Source organism: Manis javanica, chromosome 17 (genome assembly GCF_040802235.1).
Source record: "Manis javanica isolate MJ-LG chromosome 17, MJ_LKY, whole genome shotgun sequence".
NCBI classification, from domain to species: Eukaryota; Metazoa; Chordata; class Mammalia; order Pholidota; family Manidae; genus Manis; species Manis javanica.
This window is the reverse complement of record NC_133172.1, coordinates 48,044,146-48,066,325: the sequence shown is the minus strand read 5'-3', so window position 1 is coordinate 48,066,325 and position 22,180 is coordinate 48,044,146. Positions and strand designations below refer to the sequence as shown.

Here is a 22,180-nt window from a genome sequence, read left to right as displayed (position 1 = left end):
CCTTCTTAAACTCGCCTGATTCTGTCTTCCTACTGCTTCCAACTACTGGTTAAAAAGCATAAAGCTGTATTATCCAGAGAAGACTCTATGCCAGGCACTGTGCCAAGGCTGTGTATTCACATCTCAGAAAAGCCTCATAACAACCTTGTAAAACAGAAATTATCTTAATTTCTAAATGAGGAATGTGGTACTCAAAGAGGTTAAGTAATTTGTCCAAGGATACAGAGCCAAAAACCAGCAGAGCTGGGATTTGAAACCACGCAGTCTGAGCCTAGACCCTGCAGCCATGGGAAGGAGCACATGTGAATGTGTGCGTGGCCTTTCACCTCCCCCTACTGGTTTCTGCCTGCACAGCTCTACTTTTCTCTTTTTGACATGCTGCAACTGTGGGCCCCCTTCTTGGAAAATACTGAAATATACACAACCAGAAAAAAAATAGACTGTTGCTACAAGACTCTTGAACCCAAAAGGAAGATCAATAAGAGAAGAGACGTCAGTCTGGCCAAAGTCCACTGATCTGGGATTCTGTACAAAAGTATATCTTGTACAGGGAGCAGGTCTGACTGGGAAACCAATGGCAGTCGTCAGAAATACTTCAGCTCTCAGCAGACAGCACATTAGCTACAGATACAAGCACTGTTTAAAGCAGTCATTGTGACAACTGGCAGTCCAACAAAGGCTGACAAAAAAGGCATTGGCTTTAAAAGAGCAGCAACTGCCTGTGGTCCTTCAAGGGAGAAACTATTGTTCAATGAAGTGCAAAGAAAATGAGATTCAGAGTTAAGAGTTCTAATTACACCACTTCCTGGCTGCATGATACAATTTTAAGCAAATTACTCAACCTCTACCATTTATATATTCTGAAGGTAGGGGCATTTCTCCTTCCTCTTGGTCTTTCTGTGTCTCTAAAGCTCAGTGCAGTATCTACCACCAGTAGGAGCTCAATGAATGAAACAAAGAAAAATACAAGCCCATAAAGGGTTTGACTGCCTTCAGGACTTAGAGGACATCAAAGAGAGCTAGGCAACTAGACTGCAAATGTAGAAGAGAAGTTGGTTGTCACTGGGGGTCTGGTGAAGGATCATTAAGATGGCTGAGGACATCCTTACAAGTCAGTCACTACAAAGGCGACCACTGACCTCCCATGAACTGCGATGGCGGCAATGCCAGTCCTCTCTATCCGCTTCACAAGGCTCAGGGTATCTTCCATCTGACAAAGAGGACCACAAAGAGTAGTTACTGAAGTCACCAAGCGAGCAGCTGCCAGCTCCTAAAGAGGACTTGGCTCCAACTGCTCCTCCAAACCTAATTCAGCTACTCAAGAATCATTCACACCCCCAAATCAACATCCCCAGAGAAAATGGACCTTCAAATGAAACACATCAGCCTTACCGATGGCAGGATGCGAATCTTGCAGGTCACAGGTCTGCGTGTCCCTTTAACAAGAGTGCTGAGGATCTGCAGAGAGAACACAAGAGCACCTGCTCCTTTTGGAACAACTGCAACTGCTCATACTTACTAACTCTGCTGCAGATCTGTCCATCACAGTGGCATGGACATGTCTATGTCCATGTATGTGTCCATGAGGCCAAGAAATCCACCTTTTTTTCTACACTAGAGCCCTAGCACCAGTAGTCCCTAGTCTGGCACACAGTGGTGTACCAAGATTTGGTAAGAGAATGATAATGGATCTGCATGTATGCCTATGCAGAACACAGTGCCCTTTGGCCAGGGCAAACATCTGAATCTCCTAGCAAGCTTAAGAAATACAAAATCTTAGATTCTCCCCCATATTTCCTGTAACGGTCTCTAGGGGCAGGGCTTAGAAATATGTGTTTTCAAAAGGCTCTGTAATTACCTGAATTTTAAAAAGTAGCTCTTTATTACTTAGCCATACAAAAAAAAAAAAAGAGGAAATCCTACCGTTTGTGACAACATAGATGGGCCTTGAAGGCATTATGCTAAGTGAAATAAGTCAGACAGAGAAAGACAAATACTGTTATGATCTCACTTGCACATGGAATCTGGTAAAATACAAAAACAAATGAAACCCCACCATAAACTCACAATTAATGAAACTAGAAAAAAAAGAACAAATGAGGCTCCAAGTCAGTGGAAGGAGAGAAATAATAAAGATTGAGCAGAAATAAATAAAATCGAGAAGAATAAACCAATAGAAAGAATCAATGAAAGCAGGAGCTGGTTCTTCGAGAAAATAAACAAAATAGATAAACCCCTAGCCAGACTTATCAAGAAAAAAAGAGAGTCTACACACATAAACAGAATCAGAACTGAGAAAGGGAAAAATCACTACCAACACCACAGAAATACAAAGAATTGTGACAGAATACTATGAAAAAGTATATGCTAACAAACTGGATAACCTAGAAAAAATGAACAACTTTCTAGAAAAATACAACCTTCCCAGGCTGACCCAGGGAGAAATTGAAAATCTGAATAGACCAATTACCAGCAAGGAAATTGAATTGGTAATCAAAAAACTACCTAACAAAACCCTTGGATCAAATGGTTTCACTGCTGAATTTTATTAAACATTTAGTGAAGACCTAATACCCATCCTCCTTAAAGTTTTCCAAAAACTAGAAGAGGAGGGAATACTCCCAAACTCATTCTATGAGGCCAGCATCGCTCTAATACCAAAAGCAGGCAAAGACACCACAAAAAAAGAAAATTACAGACCAATATCCCTGATGAACAAAGATGCAAAAATACTCAACAGAATATTAGCAAACCAAATTCAAAAATACATAAAAAATATCAAACACCATGATGAAGTAGGATTTATTCCACAGATGCCAGAATGTTACAATATTAGAAAATCCATCAACATCATCCACCACATCAACAAAAAAAAGGACAAAAACCACATGATCACCTCCATAGATGCCAAAAAAGCATTTGACAAAATTCCACATCCATTCATGATAAAAACTCTCAACAAAATGGGTATAGAAGGCAAGTACCTCAACATAATAAAGGCCATATATGACAAACCCACAGCCAACATCATACTTAACAGCAAGAAGCTGAAAGCCTTTCTTTAGGATTGGGAACAAGACAAGGATGCCCACCCTCTCCACTTTTATTCAACATAGTTCTGGAGGTCGTCACCATGGCAATTAGACAACACAAAAATATAAAGGACATCCAGATTTGTAAGGAAGAAGTTAAACTGTAACTGTTTGTAGATGACATGATATTGTACATAAAAAACTCTAAAGAATGCACTCCAAAACTACTTGATCTAATATCTGAATTCAGCAAAGTTGCAGAATGCAAAGTTAATACACAGAAATCTGTTACATTCCTATACACTAATGATGAACTAGCAGAGAGAGAAATCAGGAAAACAATTCTATTCACAATTGCATCAAAAAGAATAAAATACCTAGGAATAAACCTAACCAAGGAAGTGAAAGACATATTCTCTGAAAACTACAAGACTCATGAGAGAAATTAAAGAAGATACCAATAAATGGGAACACATCCCGTGCTCATGGATAGAAAGAATTAATATTGTTAAAATGGCCATCCTGCCTAAAGCAATCTATAGATTCAATGCAATTCCTATCAAAATACCAATAGCATTCTTCAACAAACTAGAGAAAATCATTCTAAAATTCATATGGAACCACAAAAGACCCCAAATAGCCAAAGCAATCCTGAGAAGGAAGAATAAAGCTGGGGGGATTACACTCCCCAACTTCAAGCTCTACTACAAAGCCACAGTAATCAAGACAATTTGGTACTGGTGCAAGAACAGAACAATAGACCAATGGAACAGACTAGAGGGCCCTGATATAAACCCAACTATATATGGTCAATAAATATATGATAAAGGAGCAATGGACATACAACAGGGAAATGACAGCCTCTTCAACAACTGATGTTGGCAAAACTGGACAGCTACATGCAAGAGAATCAAACTATATTATTGTTTAACCCCACACACAAAAGTAAACTTGAAACGGATCAAAGACCTGAATATACGTCATGAAACCATAAAACTCTTAGAAGACAACATAGGAAAAATCTCCTGTATATAAACATGAGCAACTTCTTCCTGAATGCATCTCCTCAAGCAAGGAAAACAAAAGCAAAAATGAACACATGGGACTATATCAAAGTAAAAACCTTCTGTATGGCAAAGGACACCATCAACAGAACAAAAAGGCATCCTAAAGTATGGGAGAATATATTTGTAAACAACATATCCGACAAGGGGTTAACATCCAAAATATATAAAGAACTCACAAGCCTCAACACCCAAAAAGCAAATAACCCAATTAAAAAATGGGCAGAGAATATGAGAGACAATTCTCCAAAGAAGACATTCAGATGGCCAACAGACACATGAAAAGATGCTCCACATCACTAATCATCAGGGAAATGCAAATTAAAACCACAATGAGATTTCACCTCACACCAGTTAGAATGGCCTGCATTGAGAAGACTAAGAACAACAAATGCTGGTGAGGATGCAGAGAAAGAGGAACCCTCCTACACTGCGAGTGGGAATGTAAACTAGTTCACCCATTTTTTTAGAGCAATATGGAGGTTCCTCAAAAAATTAAAAATAGAAATACCATTTGACCAGGGAATCCCACTCCTAGGAATTTACCCAAAGAATACAAGCTCTCAGATTCAAAAAGACATATGCACCCCTATGTTTATCGCAGCACTACTTACAATAGCCAAGATACGGAAGCAACCTAAGTGTCCATCAATAGATGAATGGATAAAGAAGATGTGATACATATACACAATGGAATACTATTCAGCCATGAGAAAGAAACAAATCTTACCATTTGCAACAACATGGATGGAGCTGGAGGATACTACACCCAGTGAAATAAGCCAGGCAGAGAAAGACAAGTGCCAATGATTTCCCTTATTCGTGGAGTATAACAACAAAGCAAAACTAAAGGAACAAAACAGCAGCAGACTTATAGACTCCAAGAAGGGATTAGCAGTTACCAAAGGAGAAGGGTGGGGGAGGGTGGGTGGGAAGAATGGAGAAGGAGATTGAGGGGTATTATGTTTAGTACACACGGTGTGGGGGGGTCACGGGGAAGACAGTGTAGCACAGAGAAGACAAGTAGTGACTCTGTGGCATCTTACTACACTGTGGACACTGACTTCTATGGGGCATGGGGGGACTTGATAACATGGGTGAAAGTAGTAACCACTATTATGTTTCATGTGAAACATTCATAAGAGTATATATCAATAATACCTTAATAAAAGAAAAAAGAACACTTAGCAGTTCAAAAAAAAACCAAACAGATTTGTGGCTATCAGGGGTGGGGCAGGTGGGTGATGGAGCGGTAGAGCAGAGGGAATTGGAGGAATATAGTCAAAAGAGTCAACCTTCCAGTTACAAGATACAGAAGTACCAGGGAGGCGATGTACACCATGACTACAGCTCACACTGCTGTATGGTATAGGATAGTTGTTAAGTAGATTTTAAGAGTTCTCATCACAAACATAAATCTTTCTCTTTTTCTTTTATCTATATGAGATTATGGATATTAGCTAAACCTCTTGTGGTAATCCTTTCACATTATTTGTAAGCCAAACCATCATGCTATAAACCTTAAACTTACACAGGGGTATTTGTCAATTATTTCTCAATAAAACTGGAAACAATTTTTTTTAATATTTGAAAAAGGGTCTGCCCAACACATTCCCTCCTCACTATGATTCTGAGGCCTAGTGCTGACTGAGACCACAGGCTGACAGCTTCTTTCCCATTTGAAGGCAATGTTCCCCGAGTGCTGTTCCAGGATCTGCTGAGTGAGAGCAGGAAGGCTTTACAGACCCCAGGCCCCATCCTCAGGCACTACTCTCTTCAGAGGGATCAGCTGTATAGAAGGGAAGCTGGCAAAGGACATTTCAACATATTAAACATATTAAAAGGTGTTTAGTTGCATAGTAATTGCAAAGGACTTCAAAAAAAGATAAAGAAATTAAACAGGAAAATGCCAGGGAGGTGGCAAGACCAGACTACTCAAGAATCAAATCAAGAGAGGTGCAGATAACACTGAATGACCATGATATTGTTCTTTTCTTCCCTCATCAAAAATTTCAGGCCAGGCAAGCTGGACGAAAGGTGATCCCAAGAGCCTTCATCCAAGAACTGGATCACCAGCAGCTCTGAGAGGACACACAGGCAACTGCCGCCAGTCTTGGTTCTACACAGGAGGGGGCAGCAGACAGCCAAGTTCACGAACCAATGGAAGGGCCTTTCTCTCAGGGACAGGTTGAGGCAGGCTCCTCCAAAGACATCAGACCAAGAGGCAGGGCTGACAGGCAAGAGGACAGATCATGGGCAAGATAGGGCCTGCTGGCCCAGGCACAGCTGCCAGGGACTGGCAGGAAGGAACAGTCCCCACGTGCTACCCCAGGAGGTGGACTGGGACTGAGGTCCTAGGGTCACTCTGGCAGGCCTTAAAGGGGCACCTACCCTTTAAGGGGGTGGGAGGCACTGCCAGATCCACTGAGATACACAGTGAAAATTCACACTCCACTCCTATCCCTCAGGATGGCAGTACCATCTCTGGAAGGTTCCCTTGGCAAATGCTGACTTAGAATCCTCTATTTGGTGATTATAGCAACATCAGCTGGTTTGATCCAGTTCTCCGTTTTGCACAACTTCCTTTTGGTGTATTTCATCCAAGTACATCTAGGCACTTTCTTCAGGATTTCTGTTCATCTCGTGTGTGTTCAAAATGAGGAAGGAAATAAGTAACCAAAAGTCCTAGCACTTGCAAGAGTCACAATGAGGGGAAAGAACAAGTAGGGTCTCCCATATGGCAAGGCTCCAGCAAGAAACTCTCTGGAACCAACTCTCCCCAGCTCCAAGCCACACCACATATCTCTGTGGTGTGAAAGTCGGTAGGGGAAAGGACCTAAAGACAGGCCCGTACCTGAGCAGGTCACAGCACATCTGCCCACGGGTAGGCTCATCGCCTCAGACCCACTGGCTGACTCTGGAAAAGCAGACCCTTAGCTCCCCTGGTTACTGGGGAGGGGTTGGGAAGGCAGATGAGAGAGCACAGGCTTAGGAATCGGTGAGTTCATGCAGGCCTGGCCCCACCAACTGTTAGCCAAGGCACAAGTACAGCGAGTGCAAGGGATGCCCTGGGCTGCCAGTGGTCGGGGCAGGAAATCCTGGGCAGGGATGAGAGAGAGGATATTACTGAATTCGAGTCTTAACCCAGACAGGGTACACCAAAGTTAACCAGGAAGCTTTTTCAAAGGATTGATACCGCTCTCTGACCCTACTCACTTCAAGAGTATACAGAATTCTCAATGGATAGCATCTTTTGTTTATATTTGGTAAAATATAAACATAAAATTTTCCATTTTAACCATTTCTAAGTGTATAATTCAGTGGTATTAAATACATTCACAGTGTTGTGCAATCATTACTGCTTTCTATTTCCGAAATTCTACATCACCTGAAACAAGCATACTTATTTCAAAAAAATCCTGCAGATGGTCCTAAGATGTTCCCACAGATAAAACCATGGACCTAAAACACTCAACCTGGAAGAACCCACAAAACTCTCACCCATGTCACCTAGTTGGCAGCAAAGTTTGAACCTGAATCTAATCCAGCCCACTACTCCTGAATTCTACCTGCTTTGTTGTGAAGCCTGCAACCTCCCCCACATGAGGCAAACCCCACCCACTAGTCCAACCTGGCCCTCCCACAGCCCCACCAAACAGAGGAGCGCCGTGAACTGAGCTTCCCAGCGGCAGTAAAACCTGCTACCTCACATACAAACTGTGCCTCACCCAAAGAGGGGCAGTGGAGGAGGACAGAGCCAACAGCATGCGTGGGAGAAGCCAGGAGGCCCGAGGCTAACAGTGCCTGTGTGTGCGTGCTGTGAAACAAACCACCCCTAGATGGACCCCTTTCCCTAAGTGTGGTGATGAGTTTGACATCCAGAGTTGTCCACATCCACTCCATGCTGCACAGAGATGTCTGACTGGAGGTCCCCAGGCCCAGGTGTCTGCTGACCTGTGGCTAGACACTTATAAATGTCACCCAGGTACCTTCCACCTGAGATGCCATCAAGAGGGGCACTGATAGGGGAGTAGGGGGTCACAAGACTATGGCTGTGGATTTAGCACTGCCGGCTACTTATCTGCTATATGATCTTGAGCAAATTATTTTTATCTCTCTGTGCTTTCATTTTATTAGTCTTGATCAAATAGAGATAACAAATACCTGCCCTGTCTACATCTATTTGGGGAACAAATGGAATAAATGCTAGAATAAACTTTGAAAAGGAATTACCCTACAAATGGTAAGAGCACTTTATAGGCACATTATAGATATAATCTTTATATGTATCTGCACATGGGAAAAATGAGAAGGCACCTAGCCAATAGACATACTCTAATATCCCAGAGATGGGGGCTGGAGGAGTATCCAGGGTTGAGGGGCTGACCCAGCAGCCAGGACAAACCTTGGCAGCTCTTACTGGTGGTGCCTTATCCCAGGCAGCTCTAGTCCACGGGAGGCACTAGGAGGCTTAAAGCCAGGCGGGGAAGAGGCGAAGGAGAATGAAAAGGAAAACAAGGAACTAAGAGGAGAACCAAGGAGAAAGCTGGCAGACTGAGAAAGAAAGTAAAAGGTGTATTATAGGGTGGCAGAAATTGTCATCCCCACATGCCCTGGCAGCTCACAATACTGGGTGGCAAACACCAACATGGGACCTCATAAACCTGGTCTGCACAGTCACCACTGGAAGAGGACCAGAGGAGACTAATTTCAGCTGGCTTCTTATGGTGCTGGCCTGGACTGCTCGCAAAGGCTGGTGGTGGACCCTGTTCAGTGTGCAGCGGACTCACTGCTGCCCCCTGGGAGGGGCCGATCCCCACCCCCATAGCCACTGAGCCCCTATGCTATCCACAGGAGGCCTGGCCAATGTCTCATAATCGTCTCAGAAGAGACAGAGGAGGCTCTAAATGAGTCCTCAGACACCCCAGCTCTAGCTGACATGTCCCTAGCCCTGGGCTTTTGAGGAACCCAAGGCTCCTGTACACTGGCTCAGGGGTTCCCAAACCTGGTTGTATGTCAAAATCACTGGGAAGCCTTTAAAACTTTTCCCAGACCCCAGGAGGAATGATTGATTCATTCTGGTTGATTCCAAATCTGGAGGACAGGAGGGCAGGGAGAGGCATTCTAGGCAACTCTAGCCCATAGGCATGTTTAAGAATCTCTGCTTTCACTCACGTAGGACTTACCTTCTCAATCTTGTCAGGGTCTGACAGCAAAGCAGCTCCCATTCCTCCCTAAGGAAAAGCACACAGAGGGTCTCCTTGCAGATGGAGGAGGGTGGTCCCTCCCTGGGGTATGGCAACATGATGTGGCCACCTGGCACCACCCCAGCACTTGTCACCAAAGGACCAAAATCCACTGGCAATCGGCACTTCTTAGCAAGCAGGAAAGCAGCAGCATGCATGTCCACACTATCAGGATCGGACTTTGATGAATTCTAAAGTCATCACTCTGATTCTATTAGCAAAACCCATGGATCTATCTAGAAGTGGGTTCTACAAAAATTGTTGTTCAGGATTGCCCACTGCCTGCCCAGTCTCAGTGTCTTCATGAACTAGACCCCACAATCTGCCACTCTCCCTTTGAAATGGGATCCAGTACATCTTATTCCTACTCTTCCAACACTTGTTTTGCTACCACCACTGCCAGCAAAGCCACTCAGAGGCACACAACCTACAAATCTTGTCCAGGCCCCTCTCTCCTGCCAGCAACAACACCCCAGTCCCGAGCACCCAGGCCAATGTGAAACTCCAAGAAAAGCCCCAGCTAATAAAAGCCAACAACCTGTGGAGCCACTTATATTCTTGACATGAACAATGGTTGTCTCTTGCGATTATTGGTGATTGCAATTTTCGTATACTTTTCTGTATCACCCAAGTTCTGGACAATGGTATGAATTACTTTAGTAACCAGGAGGGGGAGGATCTTTACAAATATGAACCCATTAAGAGTGAGATAAAGGGGAAAAAACAAATCCATTAAATATACTCTTCCAGTATAAAGACTGCATACCAATGAGTACTCACATAATTGGCTCAGGTTTAAGTTCAGTTATTCTAGTTGAATTGTTTGCTGAAGGTTGACAGATTCTAATCAGAAAGAACATTGAACCACCACAGACTTGGCCAGCCTGAGCCTGCATTTCAGAGAAGAATGGGAAGGCCAGAGGAGCCATTAGCCCTGGCCTACTTGGCCACAGCTACAAACCTCAGCGGCCTTAAGGAAACCCTGGCCACTCACCCTGGCTCTGTCCATCTGTCCTTCACCTCACACACAACCCAGCCCTTCCTTGTGGCATCACAGGACCTAACATCCAGCCTCACTGCCCCTTCCACAACAATGGCTTTCTCAGTTGGTATTTCCTTTCTTCCTTCCTTCCTTTCTATTTAATGTATTTGCTTTGAATAGGTAACATTAAAAGTTTTAAAGGTTCAAAAGGGTAAAAAGTAAGAACTCTTTCTCCATGTGAAATGGAAAACTTTTCAATTTATACTTTTTATACGGCTTCAATTTTTGAACCATGAGGAGAGAGAGGATATTCAGGTGGTACATACTGGTAGAGACCTGCCAGTGCTGTGCCAGTTATTTTGAGTAGTGCCCCTGCAATGAGAATTTATCCCCACACAAAACCAAATAAAAACTTAATTCCCTTCTCAGAAGAAACCAGTGTTACTAGTTTCTTGTGGGTCTTTCCAAGGATATTCTAAGAAAAGTAAATATACATGTAAATTCATTCCCCACCCCTCATATATAAATGGTGATACACCACATACAATTCTGCTCCTTGCTTTCTTCACTCCACATGCATCTGGGAGATTATTCCAGTAATTTCAACTCTGCTCCTTATATTACTCAAGAGCACAGAGGACTAATTAGAAGACAGCAAGACAGAGTCCAAAGTTTCCAACTCCTCTCCTCACAGATAATTTCAAACCTCCCTGATTCTTTGAAGCAGCTCTCTAAGGCCCTCTGGTTTGCAGGCATCCAGAGGGCCTTTCCCTCGGGGAGTTGTCAGACTCCTGGCCTAAAGCAAAAGTCTCCAGGGTGCGTAACTCCTGGGAGCAGAGTGGCTGACTCTGCGTAGTGGGCCAGGGGGACATGTGCAATGTCTATACCGCAGGCCCGGACCTCACACCCTGTGATAAGGTTCCCAGGCGCAGCCCTGGAGGAGTCCCTCTGGTGCCGCACATGCAGCCAACCCCAAGCTGTCCTTGTTAACGGCTCCAAACACACTTTTCCTCTAGCAGTCCTGATCCTGCTGAAGACAAACAGCCCTCTTGTCTGCCAATCGTTCCTCCCTCTGCCCCCACACTCACTCCCCCTCCACACACACACACACCTAGTCCAACCATTTGCCAGCCAAGTCCTGTCAAATTCAGCTCCAGGTTGGCTTTTCCTCTCTCCACCCCTGGTCTCCTGTGGACCCAGGACACTCATCTCCTATTTCTGCATCCCCACCACCAGCCTATTGCCATTCAAATCCACCTGACACATGGCTTCCAGATTAGGATTTCTAAGTATTTGTATTCATAGAATGTATTTAGAAAGACATGCAAGAAACTAGAAATACTGATTTCCCCTGAGGAAATTTCTGATCACATGCCTTCTCTGTTCAAAAAAGACCCCTTATCTAAAGTCCAAGTTTAGCTAATCAGGTTCCAACCAAAATTTTCAAGCCTGTTCCTGTGCTTCCTCTTCGTCCCACTCTCCACCCCTACAGTCAAATCAAGGTTCTCTGCCTCTGCCTCACACTGGGCTCCGGACCCTGCCTGTGTCAGTCCCTGTGCCTGCAGGGTCTTTGGTGAGGAGGCTGGAACTTACTCAGGGAGTGAGTCCATTTCCCTCCAAGAATCTGAGTTTAAGTGCTGCTTTTCTGCTCCGTTCTCTGAGCCACCCTAGCACTCAGGTCTGATCTGATCTTCTGATATGACAATAGGGACATATGTATTGCATCTTTTTTTTTTTACCTGTATATCTCAGGCTGCATCAAAAAGACAGAGCCCTGTTCACATTATGTTTTCTTGTTTTCTTTGAACATTTACATCACTTGTTTTATTACTTGGGCACAAGTGCTCTGTGTTTATGTGTGTATATATATGTATATATGTATGTGTATGTGTGTAAAATTTTTCCTGAACCATTTGCAGATAAGCCACATGTATCACAGCCCCTTTCCCCTAAATATATCAGTGTGTATTTTCTAAGAATGGGGATATTCTTCCTAAACTACAGAAGAGTTATCACCTTCACAAACTTACACTGATAGAGTATTTTTAGCTAATCTACCAAGGTCCATATTCCATTTTGCCAACTGATCCAATGATATCCTTTTAAGCAGTTTCCTCATCTAGTACAGAATCTAGTCCAGACTCAGGTATATACTTGTGTTGTTACATCTTGTTAGTCTCCTTTAACCTACACCCTACATTTGTAAAGAGCATGAAGAAATCAGTTTACCTTGGTGGAATACTCTTTTGGACAGCCCATGTTGACATCGATACCAGCCACATCATTTTCTCTGGAAAAACATGAAGTAGAAATGGTACTAAATATTCAGCTTGAGAAAAGAAAATAGTCAAAGGCATGGGTCTGTGCTCACGAACCTCTTACCATGTCCCTGGCCTTATGAAACACACCAAGTCTCAGTGACAAAAGTTGAAAAAACCTGTGTGTAAATGTACAACTGCCTCCCCTGAACAGAGCTCAAGAGCAAGGGCACAGTGTGCTCATATACCTACAAAGGGCTAGTTGTAGAGGACTTTGCTACTTCGCAATTCTACCAGATAACCCAAACTACTGAGTAACAACCACACTGAACTTGATCTCAGAGTGCCAGTTCTGACTGGGTTAGTGAAAGCTATTTGTCAATGCACACAAGTGACATGAGTACAAGAGTCCCTTCCCAGAGCAGTGGTTCTAGTGAAAGTTACAGGACTGCCTTTGTTTGTGGGGCTGCACAATTGACTTACTTCGAACATACCTCATCTTCCGGTATATACACAGTCAACGGTCTATGATTAGCAGCAACAACTGCCTGAGTTCCTTCTCACCCTTACTGTAATCAGTGACAATAGCTAACACTTACTGAGCATCCACTACATGCCTCATATCGCAAAGAAATTTACATGCATTCTTTCATTTACCCTTTCCTATACTGCCAGAGTAAGTATACGTTGGTCTCATGTTGTATATGAGGAGGCAAAGTTCTCAGCAAGGCTAAGTAACTTACCTAAGGTCACATAATTAGCAATTGGCAAGGCCAGAATTCCAACCCAGGTCTGTCTAGCTCCATGACTCCAAAGCCCATCTTGGCCACAGTACTCTCCTGCCCTCAGTAATTTAGGAAGCAGTAAGTCTAACCTACACTTCATGAGATTTAAAACGTCAGGGCTCATAGTCACAAAAGTCCCTGGAAAGGGAGCCTCACTGAAAAACAGGTGTCCACATAGGTTATCTGGAATCTGGGCACACTTGGAACACAAGTCCCAGGCCAGGCCTCGGACGCCACAAACAGGGAAGGAAATCATACACTCTTAAACTAGAAAGAGAAAGTAGTGAACCAGGAGGCAGAAGGGTGGTCACCTCCAAGGCCATCAGGAACAGAAAGGCCTCAGAGCCCACAGGAGAAGCAAAGACAGTCGAAAAGAGGGAAGAACTTACACAAGTTTGGCCACAGCAAGGGCTCGCGCTTCATCTGAAGTCCCCTGGGAACACAAGAGGCTGCATCAACCACTGCCCTGACATAGGTACATGTGCACAAACACATCCATGCATGCCATGCACACGCACACCTGTCAGCAAATAGAGTCTGGCTGGCATTATCTTCAAACAGCCACCCCATGGGATGAGCTCACTCTTGGAGGCAAAAAGTGGACCTAGAAGGCCTAGAAATGTCATCAATTGCTTTCAAACATAGAAAAAAGCTGAAAAAAATTTATACTGAACATTCGTATACCCACCACTTAGATTCTACAACTAATGCTGTGCTATAATTGCTTTACCATGTATCTACTCATTGTCGTCAACTTTTTAAAAACCTAAACATTATTCAGAAGCTACTTCTGAAAAAGCACCAAGAAATGCCCAAAGGGAGAAGAGAGAGCTATAGAGTCATTACAACCCTAACATAATCTCAACTAGTCTTGAGGAAACCTAATTTTTTTCCATTAGTAATTTATAGAAACTACAGAAAAAACAAAGACCGTGATCTGAGTAACCAGTGCTAGGGAAAACAAACATGTAAGCCAGGCCAAACAGACAATTCCTATAATTAAGGAAATTAAATTTGAGACTGGAGTCATTTAACAGACTACTAGAGCTTGATTTCTACAGACTGCCTCCAACTGTGCGATCGCTAACGAGCCAGTCTTCGTAAAACATTTAGGTCTTCAGGAAGCCACAGACGGGAAATGGAGCCCAGGCATTTAACACTGACCCAACACAGGCCCTGAGATGGGAGGGCGCTCAGCCCTGGGATCTCGTACCATCTGGAAGACAACCCTGCGCTGTTCTCTTTCACAGGTGCGGAAGACAACTCGGTCATCAGGGGCGACAAAGTCCACTGTGCTGAGCACCTCTGCAGGAAAACACAAACACATGGGGCCACCCAATGAAGAAGCAAGATCAACCCAGCCTAATCCCTGGGAGAAAGCAAAGTATCACCTTGAAGGGAAGAAAGGGATGCTAGGAGTACACCAGTCTTAAAAGAAATCAATGTGCTCATGGTGGCTTCTGAGGTGCTGATGATGGCCTATTCCCTGACCTATGTGATGGTCGTTTGATTTACAGTTATTTGTTAAACTGAATGCTTGTGTTTTATGCACTTTCTCTGTATGGTGTTTACATTTCATAATTCTGGAAATACTGAAAAAAATGTATATATGAGGAACCTTGTCTGTTTCAGATTTTGTTAAAATTTTCCCAATGTCACTCTGAAGTTGCTGCTTCTTAATTACTTATCACGCATTAGGTGCCAGGAGCAGGGATTTACTATGTTATAGTCAAATCTTATTATTTGCAGTAGTGTATTTGCAAATTTGCCTGCTTGCTAAAGTTTATTTGTAACCCACAAATCAACACTCAGGTCATTTTCATGGTCATTCATGGACACGCAGAGAACTGCAAAAAATTTCAGTCACCTGATGCACATGTTCCCATCTGAGGTCAAACAAGGCAGCGCTCTGCCTTCCTGTTTCAGTTCTCATACTGTAAAGAAGTGTCCTTATGGTGGTATATTTAACGCCACAACTTTTGCATTTTTGTGTTTTTTGGTTGGTGATCTCACTGTTTAAAATGGCCCCAAGCATAGTGCTGTCTAGTGTTCCTCTGTACGGGAAGGCTGTAATGTGCCTTATGGAGAAAATACATGTTAGACAAGCTTTGTGCAGACATGAAATTAAAGTGCTGTTGGCTGTAAGTTCAATATTAATGTATCAACAGAATAATTAGATTATGTGTCCTTAAACAGAAACACACATAAAACAGTTATACATTGATCTGTTAATGAGAATGTGACCAGAGGCTTAGGGGAACCTAATCCTCTATTTCCCCTAAGAGCAATCGTTCAGTATTTGCTAATGTGGTGTTCACAGCAACTTTACAGAATGTAATTATTGCAGATAAGACTCTCATGTGTTCTCATAGTGAAGCTCTATGATAAAACTACTGTTATTAGCTTTCAAAGATGACTACCACATGGAAGAAATCCAACATGGTGGATTTTGCATTGATTTATTCATGTATTTATTTTGAAAAATCACTAAGATCTCTAATACATGTAAAGCACTTTCCATAAACAGAAGCAGTTATTATCATTCTGGCACGTAACAGATGAAAAGGTGAAAAAGGTGAGGTGAAGGCAGTGACATGTTGGGAGAGAATCAAAGTGATCAACAGCACAGGCTGTTCATGACTGGCAATAAGAAGTCTGAAAGAAGAACCACAAAAACTCAGTAGGCTTATACTACAGCTTTATTTATAATAGCAAAATACTAGAAACCCCCAATAAAGCACTGGTGAAATCAATTCTGATAGTCATCTGTAGGTACTGACATGGGAAAATGTCTTAGTGCACAAGTGGCAAAACAACATGCACAGCATGATCCCAAGGGGGTATACAACGTGTCATGTTTTTATACACACTTTACTAAATGTGTAAAAGAATACACCTTATTCCTCTCTGTGATTACCTCTTTAGGTATGGGATGACGAGAGATGCCCATTTTCTAGGTTATATAGGTCTGTGATATTGAATTTTCAATAGCAAAAGAAAATATAAATCTAAAACAAAGACAACATTGAGTCATAACTTCTAGTGAATTTATGTTAACATTTCACAGATATGTATACATTTCAAAAACCTCAAACAACACCACACTCTAACCAAAGCAGAATCAGCCTCATCAATAAAGAATGAGCAAAAGCACAATTCAGCACAACCACTTCTGTTTGCAAAGTATTTACATGTACCTTATCTTATTTGATCCTCACTCCAACCCTATGAATTAAGTAAAGCAGAGATTTTGATTTTCATTTTATAGCTAGACGGAGGCACAGAGATCATGTAACTCACCCAAGGGAGTGGCAGGGCCAGGACTAGTGCTGAAGTCATCCTGACCCCAGTGCATGTAGGGTCCCTCCTGTGCTATGAAACCTGGCAATTTCTATGCCAACAAGCCTGTGGGTAGAAGGTGTTCTTAACCTGGCTCTCTGGAGAGCTGTGATTGTTCTCAAGGGAGCATGTGATCCATAAAATTACTCAGCCAGGCAAGGAGCACCCTGAAAGGACACTGTCACCCCAGGCAAGGGCAATGAGGGCCCAACAAGGCACATGCACAATTCTGGTACTATCCAGCCACGCTCACCGTTGACGACTCTCTTGCACTGAAGCATCTTGAGGTCAATCAGCTCCTGCAGAGAAATCAGAGGGCACTTGTCAGTCCTGACATGTAGGCCCTGGGCACAGGGGAAGGACCTTCATCACACACCTGATGGGGGCCATTAGGCTGTCATCCTACTACCAACAACAAATCATGGCTTTTGGTAGATGAATGGATAAAGAAGATGTAGTACACTACAGTGCAATATTATTCAGCCATAAAAAAAGAATGAAATCTTGCCTTTCATGACAACATGGATGAACCTAGAGGGTATTAAGCTAAGTGAAATAAGTCGGACAAAGACAAATACCATATGATTTCACTATATGTGACTCTAAAACACAAACCAAATGAATAAGCAAAGAAAAAGACAGAACAGACTCATAAATACAGAGAATAAACTGGTGGCTACCATAGAGGATGGGAGTGGAGGGATGGACAGAATAGGTGAAGGGAATAAACAGGTACAAACTTCCAATATGAAATAAGAAAGTCACGAGGATGAAAAGTACAGCCTAGGGAATATAGTAAATAATATTGTAATAACTTTGTGTGGTGACAGATGGTAACTACACTTACCATGTTGTTAAAACACTGTGCTATACAACTGAAACTAATGTAATGTTGTATGTCAGCTATACTTAATAAAAAATTAAGAAACAAAAACCAAATATGCTATTGGGACATGTAGTGCTATCCTCCCCACCTAAACATGGCAGGCAGGAGCCTGAGTGAGCCACCCTTGGAACCCTGGGGAAGGATGAATCACTCAAGGAGCCAAAGAGAAGACAACAGCCCAGGATGTGGACGCCTGGGCACCCTCCTCACCTACTGGTCTCAGCCCAGTCCCTCTCCTCAAAGGACCTGCCACCTCATCCCTATGCAAATGGCAGACTAAGAACTCCCATGAAATATCCAAGGACAAAAGTGGGACAGGGAGGAGGATGTGAGATCAACACAAGAAAGGAAAGTCTGAAACCTCTACACAGCACGGGAACCACCACATGGAAACAAATGAAGGGAGGGCCTCCTCGGCGCCTGAAGGACTGGGAGCCTCCATCTCCTTATGGGGGACAAGGCTGTTCCGCTTTGTTCAGGGGTCATTTCCGCAGATGTAGAAGACAAAGGAGAAGATCCAGGCACCTGTCACACTGCCCAGAAGCTCATGTCCAGGGGTTCTGGGGGTCCAGAAGAAGATAGAAACTCCTACTCCTGTGCTCATCTCCATACTAACTCCCTGTGCACCTCACCCAGTCATACCCCAACCAGGCGGAGATGACGGCCTTTGCTCCCTCATGGGGGCATGGGGGCATCAGCGGGCCCCCATAGCATCCATCCCCCCCAGCCCCGCCCACACATACCCTTATTGAGAGTAATACACCACCTAGGTGTTCCTGTGGCTATCCTCTCCATATTGCATTTAGGTCATCAATTATCTGATGCCCACCAGGCCTGACCAAACAAATCACCACAGCCAAGCATGGATACATGGCTGGCATCCAAGCCCCAAGAATGAAAGTATGGACATAGCCCAGAGTCCCTGTAGCCAGTGGTCCGATCTGCAGGAACAAGACAGAAGGGAGCAGAAGAGACCTGTGCATGTAAACAGAAGCTCTATAGCCAGGCTAAGCTTCAGCCGGGAATGAGCAGGGAAAGGCGAGACAAGCCCTCACTGGGGCCCCAGCCCTGCCAGAAGTAGCTTGTCCTCAGGATTCCCAAAACCATCTGCCAAGTCCACCTGTACGGCCCTTACCACATCTCTGAATGCCAGTCACACGTTAGATATGAGCCCACCCTGGGGAGGGTCTTGTATCCTTGGCCAGGTAGCCGGAGCCCAAGAAGAGGAGCAGAGACAAAACAGCCCTTGAAATGCCTTATTTTCTTCTCTGTCTCCCCACTATACCAAAAGAGCCTTTGGGACCTCGACACTGTCTCATTCATCTTTGAATCACTAGCATCTAGCATGTTGCAGGTGCTCACTACCCATCTGCCGATGCCCGCTTCAACACCTTACGCGCAGCAGATGGCCAACTCCTTGTTCAGTGTAGAACTAAATTGCCACCAACGAAACCAGAAGTGTTCCTGCACACCCACACACCTTCACACTATGGTCTATCAATTTTATTCATTTTAATTAGTTCTATGGGTATAGAATGGGACCTGATAGGTTTTTTTTCATTGTATTTCCTTAATTAGTGAAAACGTTGTTTTTCCATGTGGGAGAGCTTATCAACCATGCATCTTCACAGCAAACTGCCTTTTACATCTATGCAAGTTGTGCAGAAAAAAAAAATCTATTCCTTGTCAAGGCGGATATTGAATTTTTCTCAGTTACCACAAATACTTTTCCTATATCAACGTCACCTCTTCAACTTCTGTCACACAAATACATTACTTTTGTAGAAGAGAGCCCCCCAACTTCGCCATGAATGATGCCTTCTAATTCTAAATATATCTATATTAAAGACTTAAGAAAGTAATTTGTTTTCTTTTCTTCTTTTTAAAATTAATTTAGTTTTTTAACTCACCTGAAAATTAAGGCCATTTATAAGTCACTTTTTCTTCATTTCTACCCAAAGTTCTGAAGGACATTTAGTTTTAAAATGCCGTTATCATGTATGCACTTATTCTTTCTTACCTGTCACATGTTATGTTCCTATATCTGAAATATGTCCTGCTCCCTTCACCTCCTCCAATCCACGTGGCTTGCTTCCTCTAAGATGATCATAACAGTTTATTACCAGTGTCTTTCCATGCCACATTTCCACCCTGACCTCTAGAATATCCAGGTACTCCTTTAGTCTTTAGTTTGTTTAAACAATCTTCAGTATATCCCTTGTTTGCAGAAACACAAATATACTCAGATGAGAAACTGCATAATTATACTATCAAAAAAAAAAGTCACTGCCAAAATGAATAGTGAGAGGCCCAGAAGGAGAAGGAGGAGAAAAGGAACAGAAAGCATATTTGAAGAAATAACAGCATAAAATTTCCCAAATTTGATGAAAAACATTAATCTACACATCCAAGAAACTCAACAAATCCAAGTATAATAAACTCAAAGAGCTCCACACCTAGAGACATCATAACCAAACTGCTGAAAACCAAAGACAGAGAGAACCTCGAAAGCAGCAAGAAAGAAGTGACATCATGGGCAAGAGATCCTCAGGAAGATTCACAGCTGATTTCTCTTGAGAAACAATGGAGGGTGGAAAACAAGAGAGCAAAAGTCTTATGAACTGAAAATTACAAAATACGTTGAAAAATTAAAGGACACCTAAATGAGATGGAAAGACATCTCGTGTTCATGAATCCAAAGACTTAATATTATTAAGATGGCAGTATTCCCTCAAGTGATCTACAGATTCAACACAAACCCCATCAAAATCCAAGCTGTCATTTAGCAACAATTGACAAGCTGATCCTAAAATTCATAATGGAAATGCAAGGAACCTAGATTAGACAAAACAACCTTGAGAGAGAAGAACAAAATTGGAGTATTCACACTTTCTAATCTAAAAACCTATTAAACAAGCTATAATAATCAAGACTCTGTGATACTGGCTTGACTATAGACATATAAACACAACAAAATAGCATTGAGAGTACAGACACAAACCCAAACATAAATGATCAGCCAATTTTTGACAAGGGTGTCGAGATGATTCATTGGGGAAAGACCTGTGTTTCAACAACTACTGATTGGACAACTGGATACTCACATGCAAGAAAATGAGTTTTGACCCCTACTTCATATCATGCACAAAAATCAACTCAAAATCCATCAAAGATGGACAGTGACTGTAATGGGGTATGTGGGGGGGGGGGACGTGGTAAAGGGGGGAGCCTAGTAAACATAATGTTCTTCACATAATTATAGATTAATGATAACAACATAATAAATAAATAAATAAACAAAACTTAAAAAAAATCCATCAAAGACCTAAATGTAAGAGCTAAAAATATAAAATTCATAGAAGAAAGCACAGTTATACATCTTTGTGACCTTAGATTAGGCAATAATTTCTTACAGATGATAGCTAAAGCACTAAAAAATAAAATAAAATTAATTAATTGGACACCATCAAAATTAAAAACTTTTGTACATCAAAAAATACTATCAATACATGGTACAGATGCACAATGGAATATTATTCAGCCATAAAAAGAAAAGAAATACTGCCATTTGCAACAACATAGATGGATCTAGAGTATATTATGCTCAGTGAAATAAGCCAGGCAGAGAAAGACAAATACCATATGATTTCATTTATTTATGGAATATACAAACAAAGCAAAACAGAAGGAACAAAACTGCAGTAGACTCACAGACACAGAGAAGTGACTAGTGGTTACCAAGTGGGAGGGGTTGGGAAGAGTGCAGGACTACAGGAGGGAGATAAAAGGGCATAATAATTCACAATCACAATACAAGTAGATCATGGGGACTGCTGAACCACTGTGATGTACATGTGAAACCAACACAAGATTGTATATTAATGACACTTTAATTTAAAAAAGACACTATCAATAAAGTGAAGAGAGAGCCCACAGAACGGGAGAAAATATTTGAAAATCATTTGTCTGATAAAGGTCTAGAATCCAGAATATATAAAGAACTCCTACACTCTTAAAACTCTAAGAATAAAAAGGCAAATAACCCAATTTAAAATGTCCTATAAAATTTGAATAGACATTTCTCAAGAGATACTCAAATGGCAAATAAACACAGACAAAGATGCTCAACATTATTAATTACTAGGGGTTAAAAAAATTATACCAACAATGAGATATACTTCACAGCCATTAAGAATAGCTATAATCAAGAAGACAAATAATATGTGTTGGCAAAGATGTAGAGAAACTGTTAACTTCATACACCGCTGGTGAGAATGTAAAATGGTACATCTGCAATTTACATTTGGAAAACAGTCTGCTAGTTCCTCAAACAGCAATTCCATTACCACATATATACCCAAGAGAAATGAAAACATGTCCACACAAAAACTTGTACATGAATGTTCACAGCAACATGGTTCATAATAACCAAAAGGCAGAAATTTGTCCATTAACTGATAAACAGATAAATGTCCATTAACTGATAAACAGATAAACAAAATTGTGGTACGTCTATACACAATTGATTATTATTCAGTCACTAAAAGGACTGAAGTACTGATGAATCCAATGACATGGATAAGCCTTG

At 42.3% G+C, this 22,180-nt stretch overlaps 1 protein-coding gene across 8 annotated transcripts in view; it reads right to left on the bottom strand.

Moving 5' to 3' along the window:
- DUS2 (dihydrouridine synthase 2) overlaps nucleotides 1-22,180 on the bottom strand; it is a 41,888-nt gene that overhangs the window by 9,373 nt on the left and 10,335 nt on the right. For all 8 annotated transcript variants that reach the window (XM_073225492.1, XM_073225488.1, XM_073225494.1 and 5 more), the window contains 7 exons: nucleotides 16,960-17,005; nucleotides 14,581-14,672; nucleotides 13,757-13,800; nucleotides 12,554-12,614; nucleotides 9,283-9,330; nucleotides 1,393-1,458; nucleotides 1,140-1,210 (listed from right to left, as the gene is read on the bottom strand). In XM_073225492.1, the coding sequence (XP_073081593.1) occupies nucleotides 1,140-1,210; nucleotides 1,393-1,458; nucleotides 9,283-9,330; nucleotides 12,554-12,614; nucleotides 13,757-13,800; nucleotides 14,581-14,672; nucleotides 16,960-17,005 (428 nt within the window). The remainder of the gene's footprint in view (nucleotides 1-1,139; nucleotides 1,211-1,392; nucleotides 1,459-9,282; nucleotides 9,331-12,553; nucleotides 12,615-13,756; nucleotides 13,801-14,580; nucleotides 14,673-16,959; nucleotides 17,006-22,180) is intronic.